Source organism: Balearica regulorum, chromosome 12 (assembly GCF_011004875.1).
Source record: "Balearica regulorum gibbericeps isolate bBalReg1 chromosome 12, bBalReg1.pri, whole genome shotgun sequence".
NCBI lineage: Eukaryota > Metazoa > Chordata > Aves > Gruiformes > Gruidae > Balearica > Balearica regulorum.
In genome coordinates, this window is record NC_046195.1 from 2,859,333 (window position 1) to 2,886,651 (window position 27,319).

At 61.3% G+C, this 27,319-nt stretch overlaps 1 protein-coding gene across 2 annotated transcripts; it reads right to left on the reverse strand.

The window, feature by feature from the left end:
• Positions 1 to 421: 421 nt before the first annotated feature.
• On the reverse strand, positions 422 to 27,276 carry CSPG4 (chondroitin sulfate proteoglycan 4). Of its 2 annotated transcripts, none has more exons than XM_075764924.1 (10): positions 27,031 to 27,276; positions 14,270 to 14,433; positions 9,672 to 13,253; positions 8,890 to 9,369; positions 8,297 to 8,473; positions 4,498 to 4,696; positions 4,153 to 4,287; positions 3,843 to 3,997; positions 3,530 to 3,713; positions 422 to 3,143 (listed from the first exon to the last, which is right to left on the reverse strand). In XM_075764924.1, exons 1-10 carry the CDS (start codon positions 27,116 to 27,118, stop codon positions 1,255 to 1,257), a joined length of 7,053 nt encoding a protein of 2,350 aa, XP_075621039.1. In that variant the 5' UTR covers positions 27,119 to 27,276; the 3' UTR covers positions 422 to 1,254. The 2 variants fall into 2 exon arrangements, with proteins under 2 accessions (XP_075621039.1, XP_075621040.1); XM_075764925.1 differs by lacking the exon at positions 27,031 to 27,276 and adding an exon at positions 14,779 to 14,894.
• Between the last annotated feature and the right edge of the window lie 43 nt (positions 27,277 to 27,319).

A 27,319-nucleotide genomic window follows, 5' to 3' on the forward strand; every position in this document is an offset into this window, starting at 1 on the left:
CCAAGCAAACATCCCGGCTCCGCTGGAGCCTGGGAGCGGGACCGCCCTGGGGGTGCTGGTTTTGGGAGGTTTTGTACACGGACACCCTGGGCGAGAGGGGTGCGAGCGTGACGCATCCCCCGTGGGCCCTGGGGGCTCAATTCAGCTTCCCATGGGCGCTGTGAGAGCAGGATGTGCCCTGTGATGAGCTTCCCAGCTGCAGCAACGCAGGGTATTATTGTTGGGTCCCATCCTGAGCTCAGCGCTCAGTTTTTCCTCGGATAACTTCTATTTAAGTTTTTAGGACTCCAGGCTGGGGAAAATTTGAGCAAGAGCCCAGAATTCGGTCCATTACCTCCAAATGTCGCTCGGCAGCTCGCTGGGCTTAAAACAGGCCTGGCAAGGACACAAGGGAGACGGCTTACAAAAACTGCGATGCACCTCGGAAAAGGCACTTTATTCTGTTTACTTCTGCCGTACTGGAGTATACAGTGGGAAACCGCGCTGGCTTCGGTTCTCCACTTTGCTCTCGGGTTTCACGCTGCCCAGGTGAGCGCCTGCCGTCCCTCCCTGCCGAGGGCATCCTACCTGTTGTGCAACCCCCCCCCCCTGGGGCTCGGCGCAATCTGCTTTATGAAACACACAGCAAGCACGCAGAGAAAGAGCGAGGCGGGTTTTGGTTTGGTTTTTTTTTTTTCCTTTCCAAGTGGGTGGGGACTCCTTAAATTCCCCTGGCTTTGGCCACAGAGTTTTTTGGGTTTGTCTTTTTTTCCGAGCCTCTGCTCCAGTGTCTCAGCCCGCCTAGCCCTGGGGGATTTGGGCAGCTTTATCCCCAGCCTGACTCAGCCCCAGCCGCTCCTCATCCTCCCTCGTGCGCCGAGAGCTGTGGCAAACACCCCCTGCGGTGGTCGGGGCTGCCCACGGAGGAGCCACCCATGGCTCGGTGGGGACTGGTGCCATCAGGTCCCCTCCAGCGCTGTGGCCACCCTTGGGTGGCCCGAATGAGCACCCGAAGTCAGCGTTGCCCAGGGATGCTTGGGCATTTTGCCTGCCCCCCACTTGTTTATGCAGTGCGCCCCTCCCCTGCCCAAAGCCACCTGGAGATTTGGGGCTCCTGGGTGGGCTGGATTGGCAGCCCCCGTATCCCCAGGGTCCTCCTGCATCCACAGGATGCCAGCTCCCAGGGAGGAGGAGGAGAGCTGGGAGGAGGTGGCCAGCATTCCTCCAGGAGGGTCCGGACCCCCAGGTGGTCTCGTGCCCCCACGCCTGAGCCCTTCACACCCAGTACTGGTTGTTTTTCAAGGGGGGGTTGGAAGTCCGGCAGTACTGGAGAAGCTCGGGGTCTGGTGGAGCCCCAGGACCCGTGCCCTGGGGTGGGGGACCTGTGCCCTTGCCCTCCAGGGAGTTGACAGTCGTTAAGGGGATGCCTTGGTTGGGGTCCGTTCTCCGGAAGGTCTCCTGGTCCGGCACAGCCCCGTTCTTGGCCTTGGAGGAGGGAGCACCCTGGACGTGGTGCTTCCCCGTCTTGTTGCGCTTGTGCAGGTAGAAGAGCAGGGGCAGGATGAGAGCCAGCAGGAGGAAGATGAGGCAGATGGGGATGATGATGCTGAACATGTTGGCCTCGATGAAGCTGAGGAAGGTGCCCCCTTCCACAGGGCTGGGACTGGTGGTGGCACCATGGCCTGGCCAGGCGGTGGGAGGCATCCCCAGCTCGCTGGCATTGGGGCTGCTCCGTGCCGTGCCCTGGGGTGCCAGGGGAGCCGTGAGCAGGGTGACTCCGTAAGCTTTTGAGGCGTTGTAGGGCTCAATGCTGTACCCCAGGGATGCCAACGCTGGCGGCACACCAGCAGCCGCCAGCTCAAAGATGAAGCTGTCGCTCTGCAGGGGCTGGTCGGTCTGCCCAGCATCCAGCACCTCCAGCCCAACCAGCCCTTGCTCCAGCTCGCTCTGGCTGAAGGTCTCGATCGGCGTGGCGGGTTGTCCTGGGTCCCTGGGGACCCTCACGAGACGACCGCCACGGGGTGCCCTGCGGATCTTGAAGACTGGGATGCTCTTGGTGCGGTTGGCCAGCTCGCTGGCATCGAGGATGCTGGTGTCCAGGAGGGCTGTGGTGCCCCTGGGCCACACGCTGCCTGGCCGAGCCTTCACCAGGGCACGGACGGTGACATTCACCACCCCAGTCCTGTTCGCCACCCGCGACATGGCGAGGAACTGGAAGTTGTCCTCGGGAGAGGTGAGGTTAGTGAAGGTGAATGTCACCTCCCCGCGGTTCAGCTGCTTCTGCGAGAAGCCTCGCACCGGCTTTTGGTTGACCTGCACTTGGCCAAACCTTGGGTCCCTGGTGATCCTGTACAGGGCATTGCCTGCCCCCAGCTGTGCAGCTCCCAGGAGGTGATGGTGGGACATGGAGGCCCTGTTCAGGTCTTGAGGCACCTCCAGCAGCACCGGGCTGGCAGTAGTGCTCACTGCAGGCAGCACCTTGACCTCCAGAGAGGTCAAGGTAGGTGGGTGGTGGCCATCGGAGAAGCTCAAAGCTAAGGACCCTGAGGCATGGCTCCCGGTGGCAACGAACACCACGTGGCCTGCGTTGACATCCGCTTGGGTGAAGCGGTTGATGGGCTCCTGTGGATTGTGTGCGCTGGCCAGGTGACCAGCCGGAGGTCTCTGGAGGACACTGTACACCATCTCAGCTGGGGAACTTGATGGGTCTGCCACATCCAGGTATTCCTGGGACAAGGTCACCACAGAGCCTGGTTGGACCCGCAGCACTTCTTGTCGCTTCACCACCTGCGGTGGCTTGCTGCTGCTGGTCACTGTTATATTGAAAGCTTCAGAGATGACCACCCCTTCCTGTGGAGGATGGATGGACTGCTGCGCTCGGGGCTGGAGCCAAGCCTTAAATCTGAAACTGTCTTCAGAGGTGCCATCTCCACCATGGGCATATGCCAGGCGTCCTGTGGCCAGGTACGACTGCAGGAAGAACGGCTGTGACTGCTCCAGGGGCATACCAGCCACCAAGAGCTGTCCATGAGCTGGCAGCCCAGTCACCAGGAAGACAACATCATGTGCAGCCCTCTCGGGGGCCGGGATTTGGCTTAGGAGGTTGGAGGCATCCAACACTGAGGTGCCGATCTCGGCCCGTTGAGCCCTTGCAAGCTGGAGACCTGGGGGAAAAGGGAAAACCCAAAAGTCTGTCATCCCTGGAAAGAGCTGGGATCTGCCGGAGAAGAGAGCAGACCCAGGCGAGAGCAAGACATAGCAGAAAAAGGAGAATTGCAAAGACATGGAGAGGGATGAGAATCAACTTGGACTTCTTAGTTTGGTAAGACGATGGAGGAAGGAATTGCACAGAGAGCCAGCAAAAGGATGGATGCAGTTTTAGATGTTTGACAGAATATTAAAGCTCGCGCTTGAGTGGCCATGGGAAATTGTACAGTGGTGTCATCTTTGGACAAACAAGCCCTCCTGAAGTTTGCACAACCCCCCCATTTGGGGGGGTTGTGCAAACTTCAGGAGGGCTTGTTTGTCCCTTGCTTGTCCCTTCCTTTACCTGCATTTCTCCATAGCTGAGTCGAGCGTTGGGGACACCTGGCCTCGAAGGAGATCAGGACAAGGAGGATGAAAGAATCGGAGATGGTCGTGGGAGCGACCACGCGGAAGCGGATGGCATCTTGGGCGAGCCAGAAGGGCTTCTCCGGCATCTCGTGCTGGTAGAAAATCAACCCGCTGTCCACCTAAAATTAAAAAGAAACACAATGAGCTCTGCTAAATGGAAAAATAAATTATGGGGAGTGGGTGGTACCACGTGGGAGATGGGTGCATCTGTCTCCTCTCTGATGTGATGGGCAGGGAACAAAGTTCACCTGGGCTTGGGTGAAGTTCCTGATTTCTTCCCCCCGGGAGGTGCTCAGCCTGCCCAGGCGCGGGGCTTGCTCGACGCTGTAGTACAGGGCGGTGGAGCTGGTGGGGCTGTTGCTCACTGCCCGCAGGTTCTGGCTGGTGATGGGCTGGAGGGCACCTGGAAAACACGTCAACCGTGGTCTTCAAGCTGTGGCCTCACCACCCGCCTGCCACGGGCATCTCCTGACAGCGCTCGGGCAGGGGGTGGTGGAAGGGTCCAAGGGCCCCCTTTTGCCATCGAACTGGGAGCCTGGGGAACATGGCCATACCCACCTGGGCAGACGGTAAGGCTCTCCTTGTTGGCCAGGCTGATGAGGGGCTCCCTCTGAGCCCTGACGAGGAAGAAGTGCCCGGGAGACAGGTTCTCGCCATCCCACAGGTCGAAGGCGAAGCCTCCGTCCAGGGGCCCTGCAGAAAGCACAGAGCTGAGCATTTACGGGGGGGCAGGGGGGCTGCTGCAGCCCCCCATTAACCCGGCACGGTTTGGACCGGGGTGCTGTGCGATGGGGTTAGCGCCTGCCTTGGTGGCACAGTGCTCCCCTCCGGTGCTGTCCCCTCCCTCAGGCTGGGGGTGATGCCGGGGCAGGGGGGCAACGGGGCACCCCAGCCCTGCCCTACCTTGGTGCGTGAAGAGGATGAGGCCGTTGTTTATCTGGGCCTGGGTGAACCGCCGGACCTCAGCGCCGGGCGCCGACCTCAGCACAACCTTTCCGTTGGCCGGGGGCTGGATGGAGTAGGTCACCTCCTCCGCCGGGGAGTCCTCATCCTCGGCACTCAGGACGTGAGGGCTGATGGCAGCCGTGGCTCCTTCCCTCAGCTAGAGGATAGGGAGAGGCTGTAATCCCGCTGGGATGCCCCCAGCACCTCTCCCCTCTTCCCCAGCCCGCTTCGCTGGGTGCCTGAGCGTGTCCCAGCCCAACAAGGGTGTCTTGTGTGCAGTGCTGGGTGATGCCTCCGTCATCCGGCCTCTTCCCAGCCCTGCGTCACCGCTGCCGTGTTTGCCGGCACGTGCCGCACCGCCGCGTCCCTGCACCTGCACGGCACGTGCGGGAGGGCAGAGGTGAGGGCTCGCCTCTCCGTGCCTCAGTTTCCCCAAGCGCTGGAAATGGAAGAAGGCACGGTGCTGGCACGGCTCGCGGGGCTGGGGCGGAGGCTGCGCCTTTGACACCTCTCTCCCCGCTGCTCCGCAGGGGAAGGGCTTTTAGCGGCATCCCCTGAACTTGCTCCCTAGCTGCTGCTGCGTACGTGATGACTGTAGCCCCGTCTCTCCCCGGCTGGGTGTTTCTCTTAGCTCACGCTCCCAGCAAAGCACCCATCCCGCCGCCCCCTCGCAAGGCTGCAGCGAGGCCACGAGCCGCCCCAGCAAACTCTCCAGGAATGATAAGTATGTGGCCGAGCTCAGAGCCACCCCGCAGCTTCCCAGGGCCACTTCGCCCCGGCCGGCGGTGCCCACCCATTCTGGGGACGCTGCCACCCCAAAGCCCTGGCGTCTCCCCTCTCCAGCTGGAGGCAACAACTTTCCCCTCTCCTAACCCTGTGCCGTATCTCGGTCTCGGCAAACCGCGGGGATGAATCTAGACAGGTTCTGCCCACGCTCCCCAGAGCCACCTTTCACCCTCAGGACGCCCCGAAATCGTGGGGCGCGTGGACCAAGCCTTCCCGCGGCTGGTGCAGGGCGGAGGGGCAGGATGCTCTGCATCTCACGGCATCGCGAGCCTGGCCCGCATCCTGCAAACCCACGAGACGACACCCGGGCGCTGGAGGAGCTGCTCAGCTGGCCGCGCTGGGTTAGATGAGCTTTTTTTCTGCTGCTTTCAGTTGGCCTAGCCCGAAACATTTCTTGAGTGGGTGTGGGTGCCGACAGTGAAATTAAATCCCTTGGCAGTCCCCGTGGGATGGCGGGAGGCAGGCTCGAAAAGACAGCTTTGGAGGGACGGCATGGGGGAAGTGCTGCTGGACACACGGCTGGTGCAGGAGCAGAAGCTCTCGCAGAAGGAGCTGTTGCTCCCCCACGTCCCCGCTCCGAGGTTTTCGGGCTGCTCCCCCTCCCCAGCACCCACAGCCGGGTCACTTCAGCGCCCATTGGAATTGCAGTCGCACCCGGGGCTCCGTGCTAAGGCAAACTCCCCATGGTCAAAGCCCAGAGAGGCGTTTGCAGGCGGGGGGGACCGGCAGCCCGGGGGCATCGCTGCCCGCTGGGGACAGGCACACGCGGCGGCCGAAGCAGCTTTACTTGCCTGTGCCGCCGGGGCCGACCCGCTTCACCGTACTCCCCGTCCTCTCTGAATTATTAAAGCCTTCCGTCTTGTTCCTGCTCTCGCTTTACTCAGCTTATTATGTTTGCTCAGCCTCCGTGTCGCCTCTGCTCTCTGGGAGAGCGCACGGGGAGGCAGCCAAACAGCGCCAGGAGCGTGGCTGTGTGTTTTGGTGCAAGCCTTTCCCTCGGTGGCAGCCAGCCATCCTTTCTCCTGATGCAACCCAAAAAGCAGCTTGGGGCAAATCTACCTCCCGCTCTGGGGTCCGAACCCTGCCCGTTATCTCCCCAGCCCTGCGTGGACTCGTCGCCCCCGGCGCTGGCAGGCGCAGGCAGCAGAGGAAGGCTTTGTGCAGTCTCTCTCCTAGACCCGGCCTGACCTTTAAACGCTGAAGTCATCTCTCGCCAGAGCACAAACAGCAGGGCCGGGCCCCTCCTGAGCCCTGCCTTGCTTTAGCGTTGCTCCTGCTGGGAGCAGGGAGCCTTTCCCAGCTCCAGAGCCCTTCCTGCCGGCGGCTGCTGTTACCCCTCCCGGGGCCGGGGGGGATCCCGCTGGAAAGGCGGATGAGCATTTGCATCGGAGTTTATTTTGGGGGCTTTTTCTTGCTTTTCACCCCCTTTTTTTTTTTTTTCTTTTAGCATGGTGGCTGGGAGGGAAGGACATGGTTCCCTAAGTGCCTCGCAACCACTGGGCTAACGGACTGGCTAAAAATAAGGCAGCGAGGGAACCTCCTCCTCCTCCTCCTCCTCCTCCTCCCCTCGCACAGGGCCGGCTCCGTACATCTGCCTGCGCCCCGGGCAGGATGCACGGCACGGGGGACAGAGCTGCCTGCTCTGCCTGCTCTGCCTGCTTCCCCTGCCTCAGGCCCATCCTGGCTCTGGCAGGGTTTGGGGATGGGGTGGTCCTCAGCGAGCAGAGAGGGCCTTTTGTGCCTCCGGAGTGGGGGCGAGGGGCTGCTACAGGCCCAGCAGCAGAGCGGTTAACTTTTCTCTGTCGGGATTTGGGGATTTCGGCACAGCTGGGGCAGATCTGGAGGTAACACTTCCTGCACTGGAAAAGGGATTTGCTGGGAAGGGGCTGAGCTTCCTGGGCTGGGGGGGTGTAGCTGAGGGCAGCACAGGCAAGGCTAGAGCTAGGGCTGGCTGTGGGTGGAGGTACACCCCCTGACACCACCCACCCCCCCCAAATTTTGCTGGGCATCATCCCTGGCCCCTTTCCCTGCCTCTGGAGCTGCTGGGATGGTGCCCAGCCCATACCCTTCCCTTTGGGCACCTCCTCCAGAGCCTGGGCTCTGGGATGCCTTCCCAAAGCCCCCGTGATGATCCTGCTGTGATGATCCTGCTGGAAGGAGCTGCTTGTCCTGCTGCCAGCCCGGGAAATCCCGGGATGGGTGAGGATAGCCCGGGGCGGGGGGGAATACAGGCTGGCACTCCTGTATGCTTTTTAATCATTTCTTTGCTGCGATTTTGCATTAGTGGTCCTGAATGGGGCAGGGGGGGTGTCTGAAGCAGAAGGTGGGACTTCAGCAGCAGGTGAGACCTATTTCTTCTGACTTTACTGGGCTGAGCATGAGGAGAGGCGTGAAAGCTGCCTAAATAATCAAGTATTTCCAATCCGTGCTGATGAAACGGGGGCAAGCTGCTCTTTGTACTCTCAGGGATTATTCCGGGACTTGGGGAAGGTGCGAGCAGGCTGCCCGTCCTCCCAAAAGGGGAGGTGTGGAGTTGCTGCCCGCCCTCCTGCCTGCAGGCAGCTGCCTGCCGCCGTGGCAGCGCGGCTCGGCCGAGGGCATCGTGCGCGAAGGAGCGGGAGATGCTGCGGGGCGATGCTCCCATCTTGCGGACGGTTTCGGCATCGCCGGCGGGGAAGGATGGGGTGGAGGGGAGGGGGAGGGACAGCCCGGTCTCCTCCTCCTCCTCCTCCTTCCTCCTCCTCCTCCTCCTGCAAAGCCTCGCCCCGCCGGGAAACCGCCTCCCTTCCGCGGAGCCCATCGCCTGCCTCTGGTCTGCATCCCGGCTCTGCATCCCCAATTACCGGAGGTGCGTGACCAGGCTCGGAGCGGGTCCCCTGAGGTCCCCACGCCGGGCTGGCCACCTCCCCTGTGGCTGAGCACCCGGGGCCCGCTGGGGTGGCTGCCCATCCCCGTGGCGTCCCGCTCTTACCTGCAGCCCGGCGTTGACCCTCAGCCGGGGTCCCTTGGAGCTGCGGGGCAGGATGGTGATGAAGAGGGTCCTGGGCTGGCTCTGCCGGTCCATCTCAGAGGCGTTGGCCAGGAGGGTGAAGCTGTCGGCCTGGCCGTGGGGACCATCCTGCCTGTACTGGATCTGCTGGTTCTCCACCTGGGAGGGACAAGGGCTGGGTGACCCTCCTGGGAGGACACGGGCCACTGGCCCCACTGGGGACAGGACCTGGGCACCTACCGCTCGCTCTGGGGCATCCCTGCGGGACGGACCCAGCACAAAGATAGGGAGATGGATCCCCACGGGAAGCGGCCCCGGAGCCCAGCCTGGGTGCTCTGCCTGCGTCCCCAGCCCATATCCCCAAGGCCATTTAAGCATGCCTTGGGGCTTGACGCACACCTTATCTGCAGGGTGAGCCCTCCATCCCAAGGGCAGAGCTCACCGATGGGGAGAGGAGCCCCGCAGCCCTCCCCAGCCTCCCGGTGCCACTGGGGGCTAGAGCCCACCCTCAGGCTGTTCCCGACCCCCCTGGAAAAGCAGCGTGGTGGGCAAGCGGGCGCCCTCGGCTGCTCTACCTCGCTCCAGGTGAAGCTGTGCAGCCCGCCGTCCTCAGGCCGCTCGCTGTTCAGGAGGGTGCCGAACCGGGGGGGCTCGAGCACCCTGAACTCCACGCCGAGAGCCGTGTAGTGGGCGTTGGGGATGTTGAGGATGCCCGTGGAGAGCGTAGCAGAGCCACCTCCTGGCACTGTGATGTTGCGGACAGCCAGGGGGATGGTGATGGGGAGCACGGCCAGGCTCACCACCACCCCCTCCAGCGGGTCTGCACCGCTGGCCGTGATGTCCACGACAAACTGGTCATGGTCCTCCTCTGGTTTGGAGTGGAGGTAGAGGACTCTGTCGTTGTTGATGTCCTCCTGAGTGAAGGACTGGATGGGGTCCAGGCTGGGCTGCTCGTTCGGGTCTTGGCCATGTTGAAGCATTGCCAGAAAGCCAGAGGCTGGGGGGCTGCTCACCAGGTAGACTATGTCCTGGGGAGGGATCTCTTCATGGGCCACCTGGGAGTGTGGGGGGAGACAAGGCATGAGTGGGGGGCTGGTGCCTGCGAGGCTGGGCTGCCCCACAGACCACCGCTGTGCAATCTCCCGAGGCTTTGCTGTGGCATGAGCTGCAAGAGTCACCTTCTTGCCGAGGCCATGCCTGAACGCCCCCCTCTGCCCCTGGGCAAAGCCTGACATGGGCACGAGTCCTTTGCTCTGGGCAGGTGGGTGTAAAATGGAGTCCCACGGGTGGCCGTCCTGGTTTGGCGGCCAGGAAAGTGATGCGGGCTTGGGGAATGATTAGAGAAGGGGATACTCACCAGTAGGTACTCCTCCTTGATCCCAGCTGCTTCCCCCTGGAAGACATGCATCTCCTTGTGGTTGACTATGCGCAGGGGGCTGGGATGGGTGTCCAAGAACACGCTGATGGCCAGCGTGTCCTCCACCACCACCTCATTTGCTTCTACGGTGAACTGGAGCTCATCCCGAGTGTTCCTGCTCCCGTTGTGGTGGTAGGAGATCTCTCCTGCTAGCAGGTCCCTCTGGGAGAAGGCCATGACTGGCTGCTCCCCTCTCAGCACAGTCCCCCACCTTGGGGGGGTTGTTATCAGGAACCGTATCTCTTCATCTGACCTGATGTCCATGTTGGTCTCCAGGCTGAGGACAGAAGAGTCAATTCTCCCTCGGCTCCCTTGGTGGATGACTAGACCGGTGTTGTTGACTATTTTGATGTAGGGGTCTGATGCCTGTACTTCCAGGAGGGCTGTGGTTTGGTGGAGGCCATCTGAGACCTGTAGCTGGATCCAGCCCCGGTCAGCCCCCGAATGGACAAAAAGGATTTTCTTCTTCCTCAGGTCATCCTGTGTGAACCGATAGACCTGGTGGCTTCTGTCATCGACGGACACGATGCTGCCAAACAAAATGTCCTTCCTTGCCAGCACCAGCTGTGTGTCAGAGAAGCCAGAGTCCTTGTCGGTGAAGGCAATGTCATCTGTTGTCAGCAGGTGCTGCCCATTGCGCACCACGTTGAACACCTTGTTGACTACTTGGACCGGGGTGTGGTCGTTGACGGGTTGGATGGAGACCCTGAAAACACCCCTCACCTCCTCCACATCGGACTCAGCGCTGCCCTCGCCCTGCCTGATTGCTACGAAGGGGATGTCGTCCTCCAGTGTCTCAGAGTCATCGTGCTGGTACAGCAGCCGGCGGTGGAGGATGTCATCATTGGTGAACTCCGTGATCTCCCCTCTGGAGGCCCAGGCGTGGGACGCAGCCCAGGCCAACCTCCCATGTGCTGGCCCCTCAATCACTTCGTAGATGTAGTCCATGCTGTTCATGCTCTGTACAAACAAGTGGTCCTTGGAGATGACGGCTTGCCCCCCTTCCGGCACGATCAGGAGGACGTTGGTCAGGGCTGGCGCGTCGGGGTCCCCACCAATGCTGATTGTGTAGGTGTAGACGGGAGAGTGCTGCTCACCAGCACGGACACGAAACTGGAAGGTGTCCTCGGCTTGCTGGGAGTTCCTGATGGTTGCGCTGTAGCTCAGATGGTTTCGTTGCAGGTCGTCTTGGGTAAATCCAAAGCCTTCAGTCAGCCTGTTGCCGAGCAGCTCCAAGTTTCCCTTTTTGGGGGCCTGGATTATCACATAGTGGAAGGGGACTGGGGCAGAGTTTGGATCTTCCAGCATTGCCTCCAGCTCCTTACTGGTGATATTTCTGTGCCGCTTGTTCTTCATCTGGAGGGGGACCATGGTCCTCATCTTAATGGTGGCTCTTTTAATCCTTATGAGAAAGGTGTTGTTTGGCAAGACCTTCTGCCCCACCTGGACTTCAAATCTCAGCTTCTCCACGACATCTTCTAGCCGGTGCTCTGTGTCTGTGCTGAAATACTGGATGCGCCCTTGCTCCAGGTCTTGCTGGTGGAAGGACTCGACTTTTTTCCATTCCCCTCCCATGCTCCCTTGCTTCTGGACCTCACCATACCTTAGGGGCTCCGTGAGGACATAGAGGATGGCAACCCGTTGTTTCACGGCGTTTGTCTCCACTGACAGGTTGGCTGTGGTAATGCGTGCAGCCCCTCCTTGGGAGATGGAGAGGCCGGTGTTATTGTGCAGGCGGATGTCAGGGTCAATGGCGAGGATCCTCAGGGTGGCAACGGGGCTTGGGACTGTGCCGTCGCTCACCTGCAAGGTGAGCTGTAAGTTTGTCCCGCTCTGGTGCACGTAGACTATGTTGCCTGCTTCCAGGTCCCGACAGGAGAACTCTTCGATGGGCACTCCAGGCTGGAAGTCATATTCCATGTAACCTTCCTCCATCTGCTGGCCACCATGCAGCTGGAATTCGAGGTCATCACAGGATGTGTCGTCATCTAGAACCTGCAGGATGTCTGTGGTCAGGTGCTTCCGCGTGTGCTTCAGGATTGTCATGTGGTTCCCATGGGGAAAGATCACCTGCGGGGCATCGTTGATGGGGTTGATCATGATGGGCAGCAGGTACATCTGCCCCTGCCGCAAGCACTCGGGGATCCCTTGCTGGGCAGTTACTGTCACCTCCAGCATCAGCTGATCCATGGGTCCCTCGGAACCATCGTGGACATATCTGACTTTCCGATTCACAATGTCCAGCAAGGTGAACTTCCTTCTGCTCCTGGACCCAGGAATATCCAGCTCCAGCTGGCCGTGCCTAGGGTCATTGGTGATGCTAAAGAGGACTTGGGACTGCCGTATGTTTGCAAGGCTCAAGTCTACCGTTGGCTGGGCGTGTTTCCACTCCAGATAGGCCGTGCCCCCTTCAGAGACGATGAGGGGGCTGACGTGCAGCAGCCTGCTGATGTTGGCGAAGGCGGGTGGGAAGCTGTTGTCTGGCTGGCAGGGTTCCACCACCAGGCCCGGTGCTCCTGACCAGACATCCGGAGGCGGGGAGGTGGGTGCCTCATCCTGCTCGTACGCCTCATCATAGTCCCAGTAGTGCTCCTGCTTTCCACAGCCTGGTGTGATGTCCTTGGTGACCACAGCATCTTGCAGACTCCTCTTCTGCAGGTTTATCCGCAGGTCCTCCAAGCAGCCAACAAACGAGTTGTTGGTCATGGTCCACACAGAGATGAAAGCAAGATGATGCTCCCTCAGCCTTTGCAAAGCCTTTTTGTTCATACCCCCGATGAAGAGGTTTCCCTGAAGGTCCAGGTAGTTGTTGATGCCCCGGTTGGATGTGGATGAGGCGTAGTAATCGATCAGGATCTCAAACTTGTGGATGTCTGTGTAGACTTTGACATAGTGCTGCTGCTCATCGCTGATGAAGACGTTGTTGTGCAGGACGATGATGCCGTTCCCCTTCTCAACAAACCCCCTCAGGCGCCCATTGGAGATCTCCAGGTAGAAGAAATCATTCTCCAGCCCTGCGTGGTAGATGAGGGGTGCCTGGGTGATGCTCGTCGTTATCACAAACTCAATGGTTGCTTCCTCCCTCGCGTCCCACGTGGGAAATGCGATGTAGGAGTGTGGTCCCAGGAACCCGAAGGGTTCCTCGGGCTCAGCAGAGAACTGTGTGCTGCACCCTTCCTGGACCCGGTGGAAGATCTTGGAGCTGCCGTCAGAGGACAGAGGGGAGAGGACATCCAGGCCATTGAATGTCACTAAGTGGAGGCAACCTCTGAAGGGTGAGCTGGCCTCGGCGAGGTACGGCAGGTCAAGACTGCCTGTCCCACCGGCATAGAGGCCGTACTGGATGTCCAGCTCCTGTACGGGCCCTGTGATGTCCACGGAGCTGTTGAAGAGGCCGTCGATGGTCAGCATCATTCTGCCATCTTCCACCAGCAGCTCCACGTCGTGCACCGCCAGGTTATTGAGCTGCAGCTCTGCTGGGGACTGCAGCGTCACCTCCTCTGAGCCCAGCTGCAGCCTGGCCTGCAGGGGAAGGACACGGAAAGTGCTCAGCTCGAGCAAGTGTTATCTGCAGCACAGGAGACACCTCACCACCTACCAGAAATACCTACCGAAGCGTGGCCTGTTCCTGGGGGCTCCCAAGTGTTTTGGTCCCTCTGATTACTGCTGTTCATCCTTCCCCCTTCCTCCTCTGTGCACGTTCCTCCCTCCCCAGATAGATTCCCCCCTCCATGGGCATCCCTTCTCTGTCACTCATCTCAGCAAACCCCAGTCTCAGGGCTATTTCCCCGAGGTCCCAGTCCCACAGCTGGGTTTTTCCTCTCCCCGCCCTACAGAGGAACCCTGCCAGATGCCGGCTCTTCTTTCCCAGCTCCATCCTGCCCGCTGCCCTCCATCCCATCAACCCGGGCTGCTTCCAGCCCTTGCCCTGGATACTGGCAGGGGAAATAGTAGGCTTTGCTGCTGCAAGCAGCAGCCTGGAGCCCGCCCAAGTAGAGGGTTAGCTGATGGACCTTGAGACACATGGTCTGCGTTAGGGAGACCTCTGGCCAGCTGCTTGCTCGCTCTCCTGCTTTGGTTTAGATGTGGTTGGTGGCCCAGCCCAGTCTGCAGGAGAGGCAGGATGTGTGCCTCAGATGCTCCCTGCTCTTTTCCTTCATGGTGGGTGCCAAGACCATAACCACAAGAGGGTATTTTATTCTTCCATCCCTTCCCACACCCTAGTTGGGCTTGGCCCACGGTGGGCTGGGGGAGTCCGGGTGTCTCCACAATGTTCCCCAGCATCACCCCAGGCAGTGGATGAGGAGCTTCTTCAGCCTGCTTCTCTGTATTTAACAGATTCTCCCAAGACTCTGCCCACTCTCCTCTTGAGCTCTTAAGGTCCCCTGGCAGGGGTCTTGGCAGCTTGGCCATCCATGATTGCATCTGGCCCTGTGGGCTGCTCTTTTCGGGTGCTGCCCCTTCATCCTTGCGCTGGATGAAGCCCTGACCCATGGACCCCAGCCAGTCTGGGGGGAGCGGGGTGTCGGGATGCTGACCTGCAGGCTGCCGGCTCGCAGCTGGAGCAGGAGGTGGTCGGGCTGGCCGGCGGCCAGGAAGAGCAGCCCGTTCTCCTGGCTGGTGTACAGCCGTAGGTGGAGCCGCACCGCCTGCGAGGCATCCGCCAGCGGCATCTCCACAAAGCCGTCCCCAAAGAAAGAGGCTGTGGAGGAAAAGGAGAGAGGGTCAGGCAGGGAAGGACATCCCCCCCCCGCAAGCCTTGTCTGCGTGAGTGCCGTGAACCTGGAGCCCCTCGAGCCCGTCCATCAGTCCTTCCCCTCCTGGGCTCCCCGTTTGCCCTGTGACAACGTGCTGGAGCCTGGCAAGACCCTCAGGGGAGTCCGTGTTCCAAAGGGAAGGGATTTCTAGGGGCTGGGGGCATGGAGGCAGATGCAATCCCTGCCAATACAGCAATTAAAGGATCCTTCCCCCCTCGTTACATGGCCAGGGCAGATGCAGTAGCGTGTCGTCGGACCGAGTTCCTGAGCATTAGGAGGTGAGCTGTTACCCTAACGAGTCTTTCACACTTCTGCCGCAGCCACCTCCCTTTGGAGGAGAAGGAACCCTTCCTGAGGCGGCTGTTGTGCCTTGGCTGGATTTCCCAGCCGGCGTCGATCGCCGCCGAACGCGGAGATGCTGCGCGAGGATGCCGCGGGGGCAGCCAACGCCGTGCTGCGCTCCTCTCCCTATTTTTACACCGTTTCCTAACAGCTTTCCATATCATCCAAACATTGCTGACGTTCACCCCGGAGGTGGCCGCTGGAGGAATAAACACGTGTGCCTGTGATCCATATGTGGATGTGAGGCAGGACGGAAACATCGGCTCAAACGGGACGCACGGAGCTGCAGCTGGAACGCGTTCAACGCCCGGTATACATCAGTCTTAACAGGGACTCAGCGCAATGGCATGCGGTCATGCAATGAAAGACTGTGTCACAGGGCATACAAGGGAGAAGGCAGAATTAAAAGCACAGGGAGCGGCGAGGCTTAATTTTAGAGTTCTTGCAGTTCTTTGCTGGCTCCACGCACGCGTGTGCTTTGCACAAACATGTGCGTGTGCCCGCGATGCGCGGCCGCCCGTCCCGGTTAGCTCCGGAGCAACCCATGGCAAAGTTAACTCTGCGCTGGCAGGGTCGTAAATGTTTGGGGAGGGTATGTCAGAGGGGTGAGCGTGCGGCGCTTTCGGTCCATATGTAGTCACAGTCTGGAGTTTATACGTGCGGAGCTTGCCTGTTAGGCTTCACCACCGCACTTTGGCATCAGACCCACGCTCGGGTTTGGGGTCCCGCTCGCGGTTTGTTGAGGTGCCACAGGGCAAGCGAGGACGAGGCTTTGGCTTCTGCCAGGGTCCTAGCCCAGCCCCTGCTCACTTTTGGAGGAGGCAGGGATGGAGGTTGGGCGCTGGGGTGAAAGCGACCTCCTGCACGGCGAGGTCTGGGTGGCAACACCCACGTGTGCTCCTACAGCTGCTTCCCGGGTTGTCCCTTTGCAACTGAGCCGCAATTTCTGTTCCCCCCGCTCCAGCAAGCGGGCTTTGCTCGTGGGTGGTGCAGCGAGTGAAAACCCAGCGTAAAAACAAGCAGCCACAGTCACAGAGGGTTTGAAATGAGCCCGCTGTTAAAGGTGACGGTGAGAGTTGGCCTGACACGGGCAGAGGTGCAGCACTCTGCTTGGGTTCGTTGCATTTTCCTCTGAGCTGAGCTCTGTGGTGTCCTCCGGGGGGGATGGAGAGACCTCCCTGCCCAGACCCCCCCCAAAAAAAATCATTTCCTGCCGCTGGCAACCGAGAAAGTGCCTTGGCTTTCTCCTAGGACCTGGGGAGAACAACATGGGTGTTGCAAGGACCGTCACCCCACCCGCTCTGGGCAGAGAAGAAACGGCACCATGGAAATATCTAGCCCTTGCTTTAATACCGAGCCCTTTGCTCAGCCCAGGGCACGGCTGCCAGCGCGCCTTACTCAAGCCTGCTCATTTCCTGGCCCTCGTGCCTGCCGTTGGCACGGGGCACTTTGGCTTCCTTGTCCTCTTCGGCCCAGCCGGTGACTCAGAGGAGCTTTGCTATTCTTCGCAGGGCCACGAAGGGCTCTGTCCTCTCCTGACCTGTGGTCCTTGCAAAACCAGCCAGCCCCGCCGTGCCTTGCTCGGTGCCCAAGGGTGGCGGGTGCCGTGCCGGGCGCTGCCCGGGGCTCTCAGCACCCCCTTGTCCGGTGAGCGGGAGCGACGCGGCACGTCGCAAAAAAGGGAATTTTCCTCTTCCCTCCTTGCACAAACACAGGCAGCCGCGCTCGGGCCCCGGCGAGGCACGCACACGTGCACGCAATATATCGTGGCCCCTGGAGACGTCACGTGCACGCTACGTGCTGGCTCCCGTCGAGGTTCCCCTATGTGTGCGTGCTCCGTGCTCCAGCTTCCACCAGGATTTTGCTCCGTTTTTGGTTTTGTGGCTTCCCCTAATCCCACAAACGTGCTCTTTGGATGGGCACCAGGATGGAAAGCTTTGCCAGGGTCGGACCCACCGGCAGCGTCTCCCATGGGTGCTGGGGATGACATTTTGGAGCCAGTCCAGCGCAGCCAGCTTGTTTTCCAACGTGACAAGGGGCAGCGGTTCCTGCAGCCAGCACATTTTGTCCCGCCTCGGTTCTACTGAAGCTGCCAGAGATGCTTTTCTTCTCTTTCATAAAATACTAATCATAAAAAGCTACTGAAAGCGCGGATGCCCAGGGGAGTGCTGCTGTTTGCTGGGGGAGGAGGAGGAGGAGGAGGAGGAGGGGGAGGAAGGGCCCTTGCCCAGCTCCAGGAGGTGCTGGGATTTTTCTCCAGCAGCAGAGCAGTGTGAGTTACTGCTGTTTGCCTGCCCAAATTCCTGTTTTATTTCAGGGCTGCTCTGTGGCCCATCCAGGATGCGAACGCCACTGGACCTGTGGCATTTCTCCTTCACGAGGGACTCGCAGCTCTTCGCCTCCTCCTCCCCTCCTCCTTGCCTTCCTTGTTGCAAAAGGCATAGAAAATACACCTTGCTGGATTTTTTTTTTTTTTTAATTTATTTATTTTTTTCCAAATGTGTTTTGCCCTGGAGGAGCCTCCGTGGCACAGGCTGCACCATCTCCATCACTTGGATGGCGGCTGTGATTCAGGCACGCACGCAAAAGGCAGAGACACCCCCAGCCCGGGTACCCAGCCTGGTGCGCAGGCTGCAGCTGAGCATCCCGGGATCCAAAAGCACCTTTCCCGGGTGATCTAAGGGTGCCGTGATCACGCCACGGGCACGTCGTGCCCCGAGCTGAGCCTGAGCTGGTCCTTCCTCCCCCATCACCGGACGGGGGGTCCCCATGTCCTGGCCATGGGTCGGGGGGGGGGGTTCCCCGATTGTCCCACTCACCCTGACTCAAAATCCCTTCCTAGCTCGCCGTGTCCCGCAGGAAATCGCTGCCCCTGCCTTTGCCAGGCCACTGGAAAGGCGTTGACGAGGCGAGAGGGGCCTCCGTCACAGTTTCCGAGCAGCCGGCCAGCAGCCAGCAGATTATAGCCTACAGTGTCATTTCGGCGGTGGGTTGGGTTTTTTGGGGGTTGGTTTTTGGTGGTTTTTTTTTTTTTTTGTATTGAAAGAAATAAGGAGACGAGCCAAAAGTTCTGAGCAAGGAGCTGGGAGAGAGGCCCCGGGTGTGCTCGGCTCTTCCCGGGGCCGGCGAACAAGCGAGGGCTCTGTGAGAGCCGGCGCTGCCCCGGCACCCGCCCCGGCACCGGCCACGTGCCGACTCCGGGATGCTTTGGCCCTCTTGCCCAGTTGAAAACACGGTGGGTTCGGCCTCTCCAATTGTTGGTTTTTTGGTGTTTAGGGAGTTTCTTTGCACCACAGCCCCCAGCAAGCCAGCTCCAGCGGAGCCTGGTCCTGGGCAGCACCAGGAGGGGAAGGGATCCCCGTCTGCTCGGGGGGGGTCTGAGCTGGGGCGGGGGGTCCTGGGGCTGCTCTGGGGCTCAGCGGGCCCAGTTTGGCCTCTCCTCCACGTTTTAACATCTCAGCACACAAACTTCTCCCACCTCCTCCCCAGCACGTAGGAGGACGGAGGAGCCAACTCCCAGCCCAGGCGAGGGAAAGCGCTCGCAAAACTCCACGTGAAGTTTCTGGGGCAAACCGACGCCGGACGCGAGGGTTTTTCGGAGCGGGGAGATGTCTCCTGGGTGCGCGGGAAGAAATGGGAGCTGGCGGATGGATGCCTTCCCCGCGTCCGTCATCGCGGGACGGCTGGATGCGGTTTAGGGTGTTGCAGACCCCACGAGAAGGTGCATCGGTGCTTGGGGGATACCAACGAGTCCCCGAGGGGCTGCAGGGACCCAGGTCGCTCTGCCCGGAGGAGGATGCTGAGGCCGAGGAGGAAGGAGTGGAGCAAATCCTGCCCGGGGAGAGGGGGCACGGCGCCGGGGAGGGGCTGGCCGCTCAACAAGGCTTCATTCAGGCTGCGGTGCGGGGCAGGTGGGGGCCGGGGCTGGTGGTCCGCGCGTGTTTGCAGGGAAGGGTACTGGAATTCATTAAAGCAGCTCTTTAATTACCGGAGCGGGTGCCAGGAAAGCCCCATGCGCACACACGTGCCGCCCCCCCCCTTGAAAGGCTCTCTGTCTTCGCAACCGCTTCCCGCCCCGGCCACACCGCTTTTCTGACGGTGGAAAAACAGCTGGGCAGTGAAGGCTCCTTGTTGCCCGAACAGCCTCGGGCTTGTGCGGCCGCTGGTGCGGCCCGGCCCTCCGCCTGCCCTCCTTCCTGCCCGCCGGCCCACGCCAACAAGCGGCCCCTGTGTCGGCAGCGTGCCCGATGCCGCTGAGCCCCTCTCGCACGGGATGCTGCCGGAGTGCCCCGGGGCCAGCCGGGCGCGTTCCTCCTGCACGGCGTCAGGAGCTCCTTTCGAGGCCCTCTGAGTTGTTTGGGGTTGGTTTGTTGTTTGGGTTTTTTAATTTATTTTTATTTTAATGACTTTATAAGGTAGTGAGCTCGCCCGTCGTCGGCCGCGCTGCACCCAGCCACTGTGCAAACGCTGGAGGGACCGGGGGGGGGTGCAAATACCAGGGGGGCAGCCGCCCGGCTCTGGGGATGCTGCTCTGCTACTTGAACCCCTCCTGGTCCCCCCTCAGAGTGTGCCTGAGCTCCCGTCCCCGCTCCCAGTGCAGGCAGGGTGGGCAGGACCAGCACCCCTGCCTCCGCCGGGGGTGGCCGGGGGCTCCAGCCTCCCCACTGCCCGCCCTGGCTCTGCGACGCCCGACGGGGACCCGCAGCCCCCCGGCTGCATCCCGGGCGGTGGCAGGGCTGGGTTGTGCCCCCCGTTCCCGCACGGGGCGGAGGGGCTGGAGGAGGAAGGGATGCGATGGGTTTTCTGAGAAAGGCTTCATTATGTTAGGCATTCCCTTCGTTTTACGGCGTGGTTTTATTTATGGCCGGGGAAGGAAATGAGCAGCTCGCAAAGCAGGCTAAGGCAAACACAGCCGCTGCGGAGCGGCCCTCGGGTTTGGCTGGGGCTTTGCTGGGAGGAGGGGGTGCCTGAAAACCTGGTGGGGGGGTTCTGGGGGGCTGCTGCCTTCAGGGATGCTCAGAGACCCGAGCAAGTGCCTGGGTGCAGCAGGAGGGCTGAGCACCCGTCCAGGTCTGCGCTGCGGCCAAATCCCAGTGCAATGGAGACGGGTCACACGTGAGCCAGCCTTGGGCTGCAGCGATGGGATCCAAGCCCAGCGGGGACCTCGGGGACATCCCATGGTCCCCCTCGTGCCGGCAGGACCCTCCTCCGCAGGCAGCGCGGAGTTGCCTCCAGGACGGGGCTCGGGCATCGGGGATGGGGCAGAGCCAGCCCAGCAAACAGCCCCTGCCCTGGGAAAAGCCTCTCCTTGCTCTCCTGCTCCCGGGGTTCAGCCTCGAGATTTACGGGATGGGGTGGCATCAGCACGGATCCATCCCTGTCGCGATGGCTCCTGCCATGGAGGGGGGTTTTCTCTCTTTATCCCCACTTCCAGGTTTTATCCTCTCGACTCCAGCCGGGCGATCGCAGCTCCCGCACGCCGAGCCAGCGCTGTACGTGCTTCTTTTTCCCCGGCAATGGGAACGAGAGCTCCGGTTCTCGCCTCCCACTCTCCACCTGGCCTTCCCTCCCAGCGGGGCTCCCCCGGGGACCACGCTTTCCAGGAGCGTCGGCCAGCAGCGATTGCTGAAAAGCAGCGCCCAGGAAAACACCAGCAAAGCCACGGCCCATCGCCCTCGCCGGGGCTGCCGACAGCCGAGTGCTTGCCAGAAGTGGCCATCGCCCTTGTTTCGGGCGCGGGAGCAGAGCCCCTGGGCCGGGGTGCTCTGTTTCGCCCCCGGCCCCGTCTCGCTGGCCGCTGCCTCCCGAAGCGGATCATCCGCCCCTACCTCTGGCTGCACTGCGCCGCTTTTGAAAACCTCCGCCTGTGTTTATTAACTCAGTTCCTCTCCTTGGTCCCTTGCCAGCTGCTCTCCCGCTCGCTTTTCCCTGGCTCTTGCCTGACAGCTTTGGGAAAAAAAAAAAAAACCCCAAGAAAACCCAACAAACCCTGTCTTTTTGCAGCCCACGGACGTTGGGGTCAGGGGAAAACATGCCCCCGCTGCTAATTCGGCGCTGCCGGGGAGGGGGGCTCGCCGTATCACCCGGCTGTAATGTGTGCCGCTCCTGCCTGCCTTCCTCGGCCTTAGGAAGCAGCGCGAAGGAGCTGCTGTAGCTGGAGGCCATAAAGCGGGGTCCGGGAGGCTTGGCTGGAGCTCCGGAGCTTCAGCCTTCGCTTCTCCAGCGTGGTTTTACGATGATTCAAGCAGCCCTAAAGCTGATGGTATTTCCTGCGCTCTCCTGCTCGGCCAGATGCAGAACTACAGGAGGGGAGGGCAGTCCTGTCCCCCCCCCCGGCTGCGTCCCCCCCCCTTGCAAAGCTCAGGGTGGTCTTAGGAAGAACTTGGGGGGGGATCCCTCCCCCGGGGCGAGCACCCCCGAAGCCTGCCGCGAGCGGGAGCAGGGATGGAGAGCTTTTAACGACACGCGGTTCAACGACTCCGGAGGGACTTAAGGAATAAGCCCAAGCTGGAAGCGGCGGTTGGAGTTTTTGCCCTGGGAAGCGAAGCAGGGGGAGAAAGTGGGAGGATTTGGGGAAGCGGGAGGCTCAATGGGGCTTTTGTGCCGTCCCCTGCAGCGTGACTCAGGCTCGCTCAGGCTCCCGCTGCCAGGAGAAGTTGGCCTGGAAATATCGTATCAGCCCCAGAGGACGTGGTTTCCAAACCATCCCAAGCCGGGTTTTGTTCTATTTTTTTCCCTTTTTCTTCTCTTCTTTCTTTTTCTTTCTCCCAAGCTGTCTCCCCCTCTCGCTGGCTGGCAGGTTTTCCCTCTCCACCCTGCAGGAGGGCAGGCGGCGGCACACGACGGGACAATCCCGGCCAGCCCAGCACCGGAGGAGCGCGGAGACAAGCCCGGGCTGAAGGCTGGGTTACGGGGGGGAGCGGGGCACCTGGGGCACCCATCCCACCTGCAGATCCCCAAATCCCATCCCTACTCACCCGACAGAGCCGCCGCCCGGTCCCGCGCCCATCCCCGGCCCCGGCAGGCCACGGGGAGATGCTGAAGCTCTGCCAGGACCTACCTGCCAGCTTTAATTTCAACCTCCAGCGCTGCCCTCAGGGGCAGAGAAGGAGCTTTTAAGACGTGCCCCCCGGGGCGATTCGGCTGTAGCCGTGCAGGCAGGGCGGCACCCGCGGCACCCGCAGCACCCTGCACCCCGCGGGGCTACGAGGGCCATGGCCGGGATGGGCTTTCGGTGATGCTGGGTGCTGCGAGGGGCAGAGAAAAGTGCCTGCACAGCCACGGAGGGGTGTTTGCAGCGGGGAAGGGGAAAAAGAAGATATTTTTTGCTCATCTGGGCTTGACACGCTACGTTGTCTGCCTTTTGTAGTTCTAACTGCAAAGAAAACGTGTGTTTTCTTTTTCCCCCCCCTTTCCAGAGCTGAAATGTCTGTCTCCTCTCCCCTCCCATGCTTTCGGAGGTCCCCTTCCTCGCCCTGCCTCCTCCTCCTCCTCACCCCTGTTATCCCCCCCCCGGCCCCACCCCGGCTTTTCCATCTATGAGAAACAAGCGGCGGGGTGATGTTTACAGAGAAAATAAATGCCTGCTCTATTTCCAGCGCGGGAGGGACGTATAGCTGGCGGCGTGGGGCCGTGGGGGTGTGGAAGCGGGCGCGCACATCCCCTCCCAGGGCTGCGGGGCAGGACAGGAGGCTTTTTTCAGCCACATCTACTTCAAGCCAAAATTTTCCCCTCTCCTCCCCGGCTCCCAGAGGAAATGACCCCGGTGGGCCCAGAAATTTCTGTGGGATGGGATGAGGAAAAACCTCGAATGGGAATTTCCTCCCCCCCCTCCATCGCTTTCTGCCTGTGCACTGGGGAGCAGCGGGGGGGGCTCAGGGCAGGGTGACGGATGGGGAGCACCCATTGACACGCCGGGGCACGGCATGGGGGGGGTGGGGGGCTCTGACCCCGAAACCTCCCTCCCTCGCCCACCTTCTCCCTCGCCCGCTCGCAGCAGGGAGGAAAAACAACCACCAGAAAGCCAAGATTTGGGCAAAAGAAGCAGCGGGGATTCGCGGGGCCGTCCCGAGCTGACTCACTGCCCACGGAGGCTCCTCGGCGAGCCGGTGAGTCACGGCGACGGCTGAATGTCACTTTTCTCTCTCCTTGGCTCGGAGGCGCGTGATGGGGACCGTGCTGTTTGCCCCATGACTTTCTCCGCTCCCGTTCGTTTTTTTGGCAGCCCTTTTTTCCCTTTCCCGGGATGCTTTCTGTCTGCTACCGGCTGGCTGTCCGGCTGTCAGGCAGCCAAGAGCAGCCGTCGGGCGCAGGGCAGCTCCCGCAGGGATCGCACAGAGCCGTGCCCAACCGGCACGGGCGACGCGCCCCGGGGAACGAAGGATGGAAAACGGGAATTTATCACCCCGTCCGAGACGCGGGGTATAAACATCTTTTGCCGCCGGTTGTCGGGAGGATGCTCGGAGGCCCTATTTGGTCCGTCCTGAGGATGAGTGACAGCTAACGAGCGACAAACCGGGCGGCAACGCTGCATCCTCCCCAGCCCGAGGTTGGGAAGAGCCGCGGCAGCCCTGCTCCTCTGGTTTTAAGCCCGGCTTAAACCCCTGACTCCGGGCTCCGCTTTGCAAAGCAGCTTTTGGCTTCGCAACAGGGCGAAGCGGGTTGTCTGCTCGCGGCGCGTGAACAGAAAGCCTCGGGTCCCGTTCGCAAACTCCACAAGCAAAACGAGCACCGTGCAGGCACATCTGCCCCCGCCGCGGCAGCTCGGGGAGAAAGATCGTTAACGCGTTTCTCCTGAACTCAGGTTTTTGGTACAGTTCCTCTCAAAAACCTCCGCGGGGCAGCCCGTCCGTGCACAGCATGGCAAGCTGGGCTGGTTTGGGAATGAGGGGGGGTCTCTGAAGGACACCCCTCCTCGCAGACGTACCTCGTACCCGCTGCGGTGAGGCGGGCACGTGGCCGCGGCCTGGGATGCCCAGGCGGGACGCGGGAAGCGTACGAATACGAGCCGGGGAATTTCTAGGACTGAAGGCTGGGGGCGATGCTAACGCTCAGGGAGGCTGGATTCCCAAAAAGGAGCCGAGCCGGAGCCCGGCTTCTCCAGGCACCTGGAAAGGGCCGAGGGAGCGGCCCCTGGGAGCCGAGGCTGGGCTGAGCCAGCGCCTGTTGCGAACAGTCTGTGCTTTGAGCTTTATTTAGGCACACAGACAGCGTCAGCCTACCGCCTCCGAAGTCCCGTTACTGTCCAGCCTTCAACCTGACGTTAGTTCCTCCGGGTGAGCTTAACCCTGTCCTGCGATCTTGGAGGAACGCGCTTATTATATATTTGCCCGCAGCCCTCTGTTGCTAAATATGAGCGAGACGAGAATATTCCTCTTCGATTCCCACGATACCAGTTTGCGTTCTCCCCCCTTTTCAGTCTTTTTCCTGTTCTTTCCCATCAGCTGGAAACTTTTCCAGCTGCTTGGAGCTATGACCTCAAAACATGTGGCGCATTCACCAAAAAAAAAAAAAAAAAAAAAAAAAGTTTGAATAAATCGGTCGGATTTCCAAAAGTGGAGGAGCGGAAGAGCCGAGGCGGCTCCCTAGAGCCAGGTTCCAGGTACCCTGGACAAACCGGGGTCACCCTCGCCCACCCAAAACCCCCCATCACCACCGCTGGGGTCCGCCCGAAACTTGGGGGGGGGGGGGGGGGGTGTCACATTTTTGGCATCCCCTTGTTGGAAGCTCAGGGTGAAGGCTGCTCACAGGGACCCTACGTATCCGATTCCTTCTTTCCGCCCCCCATCCATCCTCATTAAAACCCCCAAGCAAGGAGGAGTTTGGGGAAGGGGGAGCTCGGCCGGCGGGTGACTTCGCTGGGAACCGGAGGAGAGCCAGGCTGTCGAAAAACAATTTACTAATGCTTCACACTCAGATGTCAAGAGGACACAATTTTATGAGTGTTTTTTCTTTTCGATATAATCTTGCATTTGTTGATTTGCATGGTGACTCTTTCCATTTCGGGCCCCCTGAACCTTGCTTGGAGGGAATGGAAAACACAAGCTTCACCCCTACAAACGAGCCTGACCCCCCTCCGTGCCTCCCCCCCCGCCCCGTGCGGCTCTCCTTGATGGGGACGGAGGGATCTTCCCGTGGGAATTCCCTAGCACCGGCGCTGGTGGGCTCGGCAGGAATGCTCCAGAGTGGGGGGGAGCTTGCGGGAAGCCGGTGCCCAGACCCCGGGGTCGCGGCCGGCACGTCTGCTTCATCCGGGCGCGGAAATAGTCCCCGGCGTCAGAAAATGGGTGTAAAAACGCCCTTTCCTTTCCCAGCCCCGCGGGTCCGTGCCAGGCAGATGTCCGTTGATCCTGGCCGCGGGCGGTGTTCCCGGGATGGGGGGTGGATTTGGGGGGGGGGCCGGCAGGTGCCAGCGAAAGCCACGTGCTGGTTTGTGGGGTTGCTCAAACTCCTTCGCCGTGAAGGAACTCAGGAGCGCCAGGGCAGCCCCAGGAGCCATCCTGGACCCCCGAGAGCGGGCAACGGCTCCGTGTGGTGAGACCCCCCTCTGCCCGGGCTGGAAAGGTCAGGGCTGGAAGGAAGGACACCGCTGTCTTCATTAACAAAAGGGATTTTTTTTTTGCACTCTGCTTGCCAGGCATCCTCATATTTTGGTGCACGGAACAAAAAGAAGGAACAAGGTGGGAGGGAAGGAGAGGAGTGTGTCCTGGAGGCCACCTGCTTGTTGGGGAGGGAACGGGGACAACAAGGGACCTTGCAGGTGCTGAGGACCACAGGGCTGGGTCCTGGGGTCATCCTCCTCCTCCTCCTCACACTGACACAGGTTTGGATGCAGAAGATGGTCAGGGAGCAAAAGACCCGAGGTGGTCAGTAACTCCTTTGGAAACTGCTGAGCCAAAGCAAGCTCCTGCCCCACCACTGGCCCTGGTGCCCAGGGGGAGGTTTGGAGAAGAGAAAGTGCTCAGCGAGATGTTATATTATTTTTGGGGTGAGTTGGGGGGGAAAAAAAAAGTGCTTTTAAAATCCCCTCCACTGCTGAAGCTGCAGATGCTGCAAATGGTCCCTTAGACCCCGAGCGCAGCTTGGCGGGTCAGGCTAAGGGACAGACCTGTCCCGAGCAGGATGAGACCCGTGTCCGGACCCCGCAGACCCTGCCGAGGCTCGGACCATCCCAGGTACGCACGTCCCTGAGCAGGGGAGGGAGAGGATGAGGAGGAGAGGCGGAAGGCACGGGGTGGGAGCGGGGCTGCGGGACGGCCGTTGGGATGCTGAGGCAGGGCACAGCGCCGTGCCAAGAGCCGTGTGGTCAGACCCGGCCACTTTTTGGGGAAAACTGGATATAAATCACCCACTTTGCTCCCCGCCCAGCCCCTGCCCTGCAATAACCCCTCTGGCAGGCTGGGTCCCTGTGCAGCAGCCAGCGTCCCCTGCCCGTCCTGCTGCCTGGGGCACCGCAGATCCTTCTCCTGGGGGACACGCTCAGCCCCGGGCAGCCCCTGGCACCCCATCACCCGAGGGGTGATCCTGCACCCCTCTGGGGCTACGCCAGAGGAGAGGTGAGCCCCTCGCCCCACGCACCCAGCCATGCCGAGCGCACGGGACGGACGGACGGACGGAGACGACACGCACCCTGGCAAACGCTGCCCAGCTCCATCCTTCCCACCGGCACGGTCCAAGCCCCCGCTCCGCGGATGAGAGGGGGCCCTCGCAGACAGCTGCTGTGGCCAGGCCAAACGTGGGCAGGGAGGGCCGGCTGTCCCCACGGGGGCCGCGGATGTGCCCGTGCTCCGTCCCCGTGGCACGGGGCTTCGGCAGAGCGGGGAAGGTGCCTTTCGCCCATGTGCCGCCCGCGGCGCAGACCAAAGCCCAGCGGCTCCTGCACGCCCGCGGGGAGCGAGCCCCATGCCACCCAGCAGCACGTTTGTGGGTGTCCCCGGGGAACGTGTTGGACACAGCCCAGGGTGGGGGGGGATGCTGTGCCCCGAGCAGCCTTGGCTTTCCCACACGGCAACCTGGCCTGAACCCCCTCCCCAAAACCAGGCAGCTGCCTCTCCTTGCTCCCGCGGCTCGGCGACAGCCTGCCTGCACCCATGGGTGTCCCCGTCCCCCCCAGCACACCCACCCTGCGCACCCAAAGCCTTATCCCTGCAGGTTTCCCACCGCTCCGTCCCTTCGGGTGGGCTGGCAGGAGGGGGGCTTACCTCCGGCCGGGGGTCCCGCGCGGAGGGGCAGCGGCTGGCAGAGCAGCAGCAGCAGCAGCAGCGTGGCAATGCCACCTCGGGCACCCATGGTGTCCCCAAGGGCTGGAGCAGCGGTCGGGGCTCCGAGCACGGCACAGCCTCCGTCAGCGCCTGCTTCCAGGCGAGGGCTGCCGCTACTACTATATTTAATAAAGCGGAGCGAGGGAGGGACCCGTAACTTCTCCCGCCTGTCAGAAAGGAGGAATTCGCTCAGATTACAAAGTCAATTTTCTCTCTTAAAGGGCTAGAG

Bases quoted from the DNA above. Each gene is read 5' to 3' on its own strand.
- CSPG4 (XM_075764924.1), bottom strand. From the start codon at position 27,118: ATGGGTGCCCGAGGTGGCATTGCCACGCTGCTGCTGCTGCTGCTGCTC. The intron at 14,434-27,030 runs GTAAGCCCCCCT...TTTCCTCCACAG, and splicing joins CGCGGGACCCCCGGCCGGAG to CCTCTTTCTTTGGGGACGGC. The intron at 3,714-3,842 runs GTGAACTTTGTT...TTTTAATTTTAG, and splicing joins GGAACTTCACCCAAGCCCAG to GTGGACAGCGGGTTGATTTT.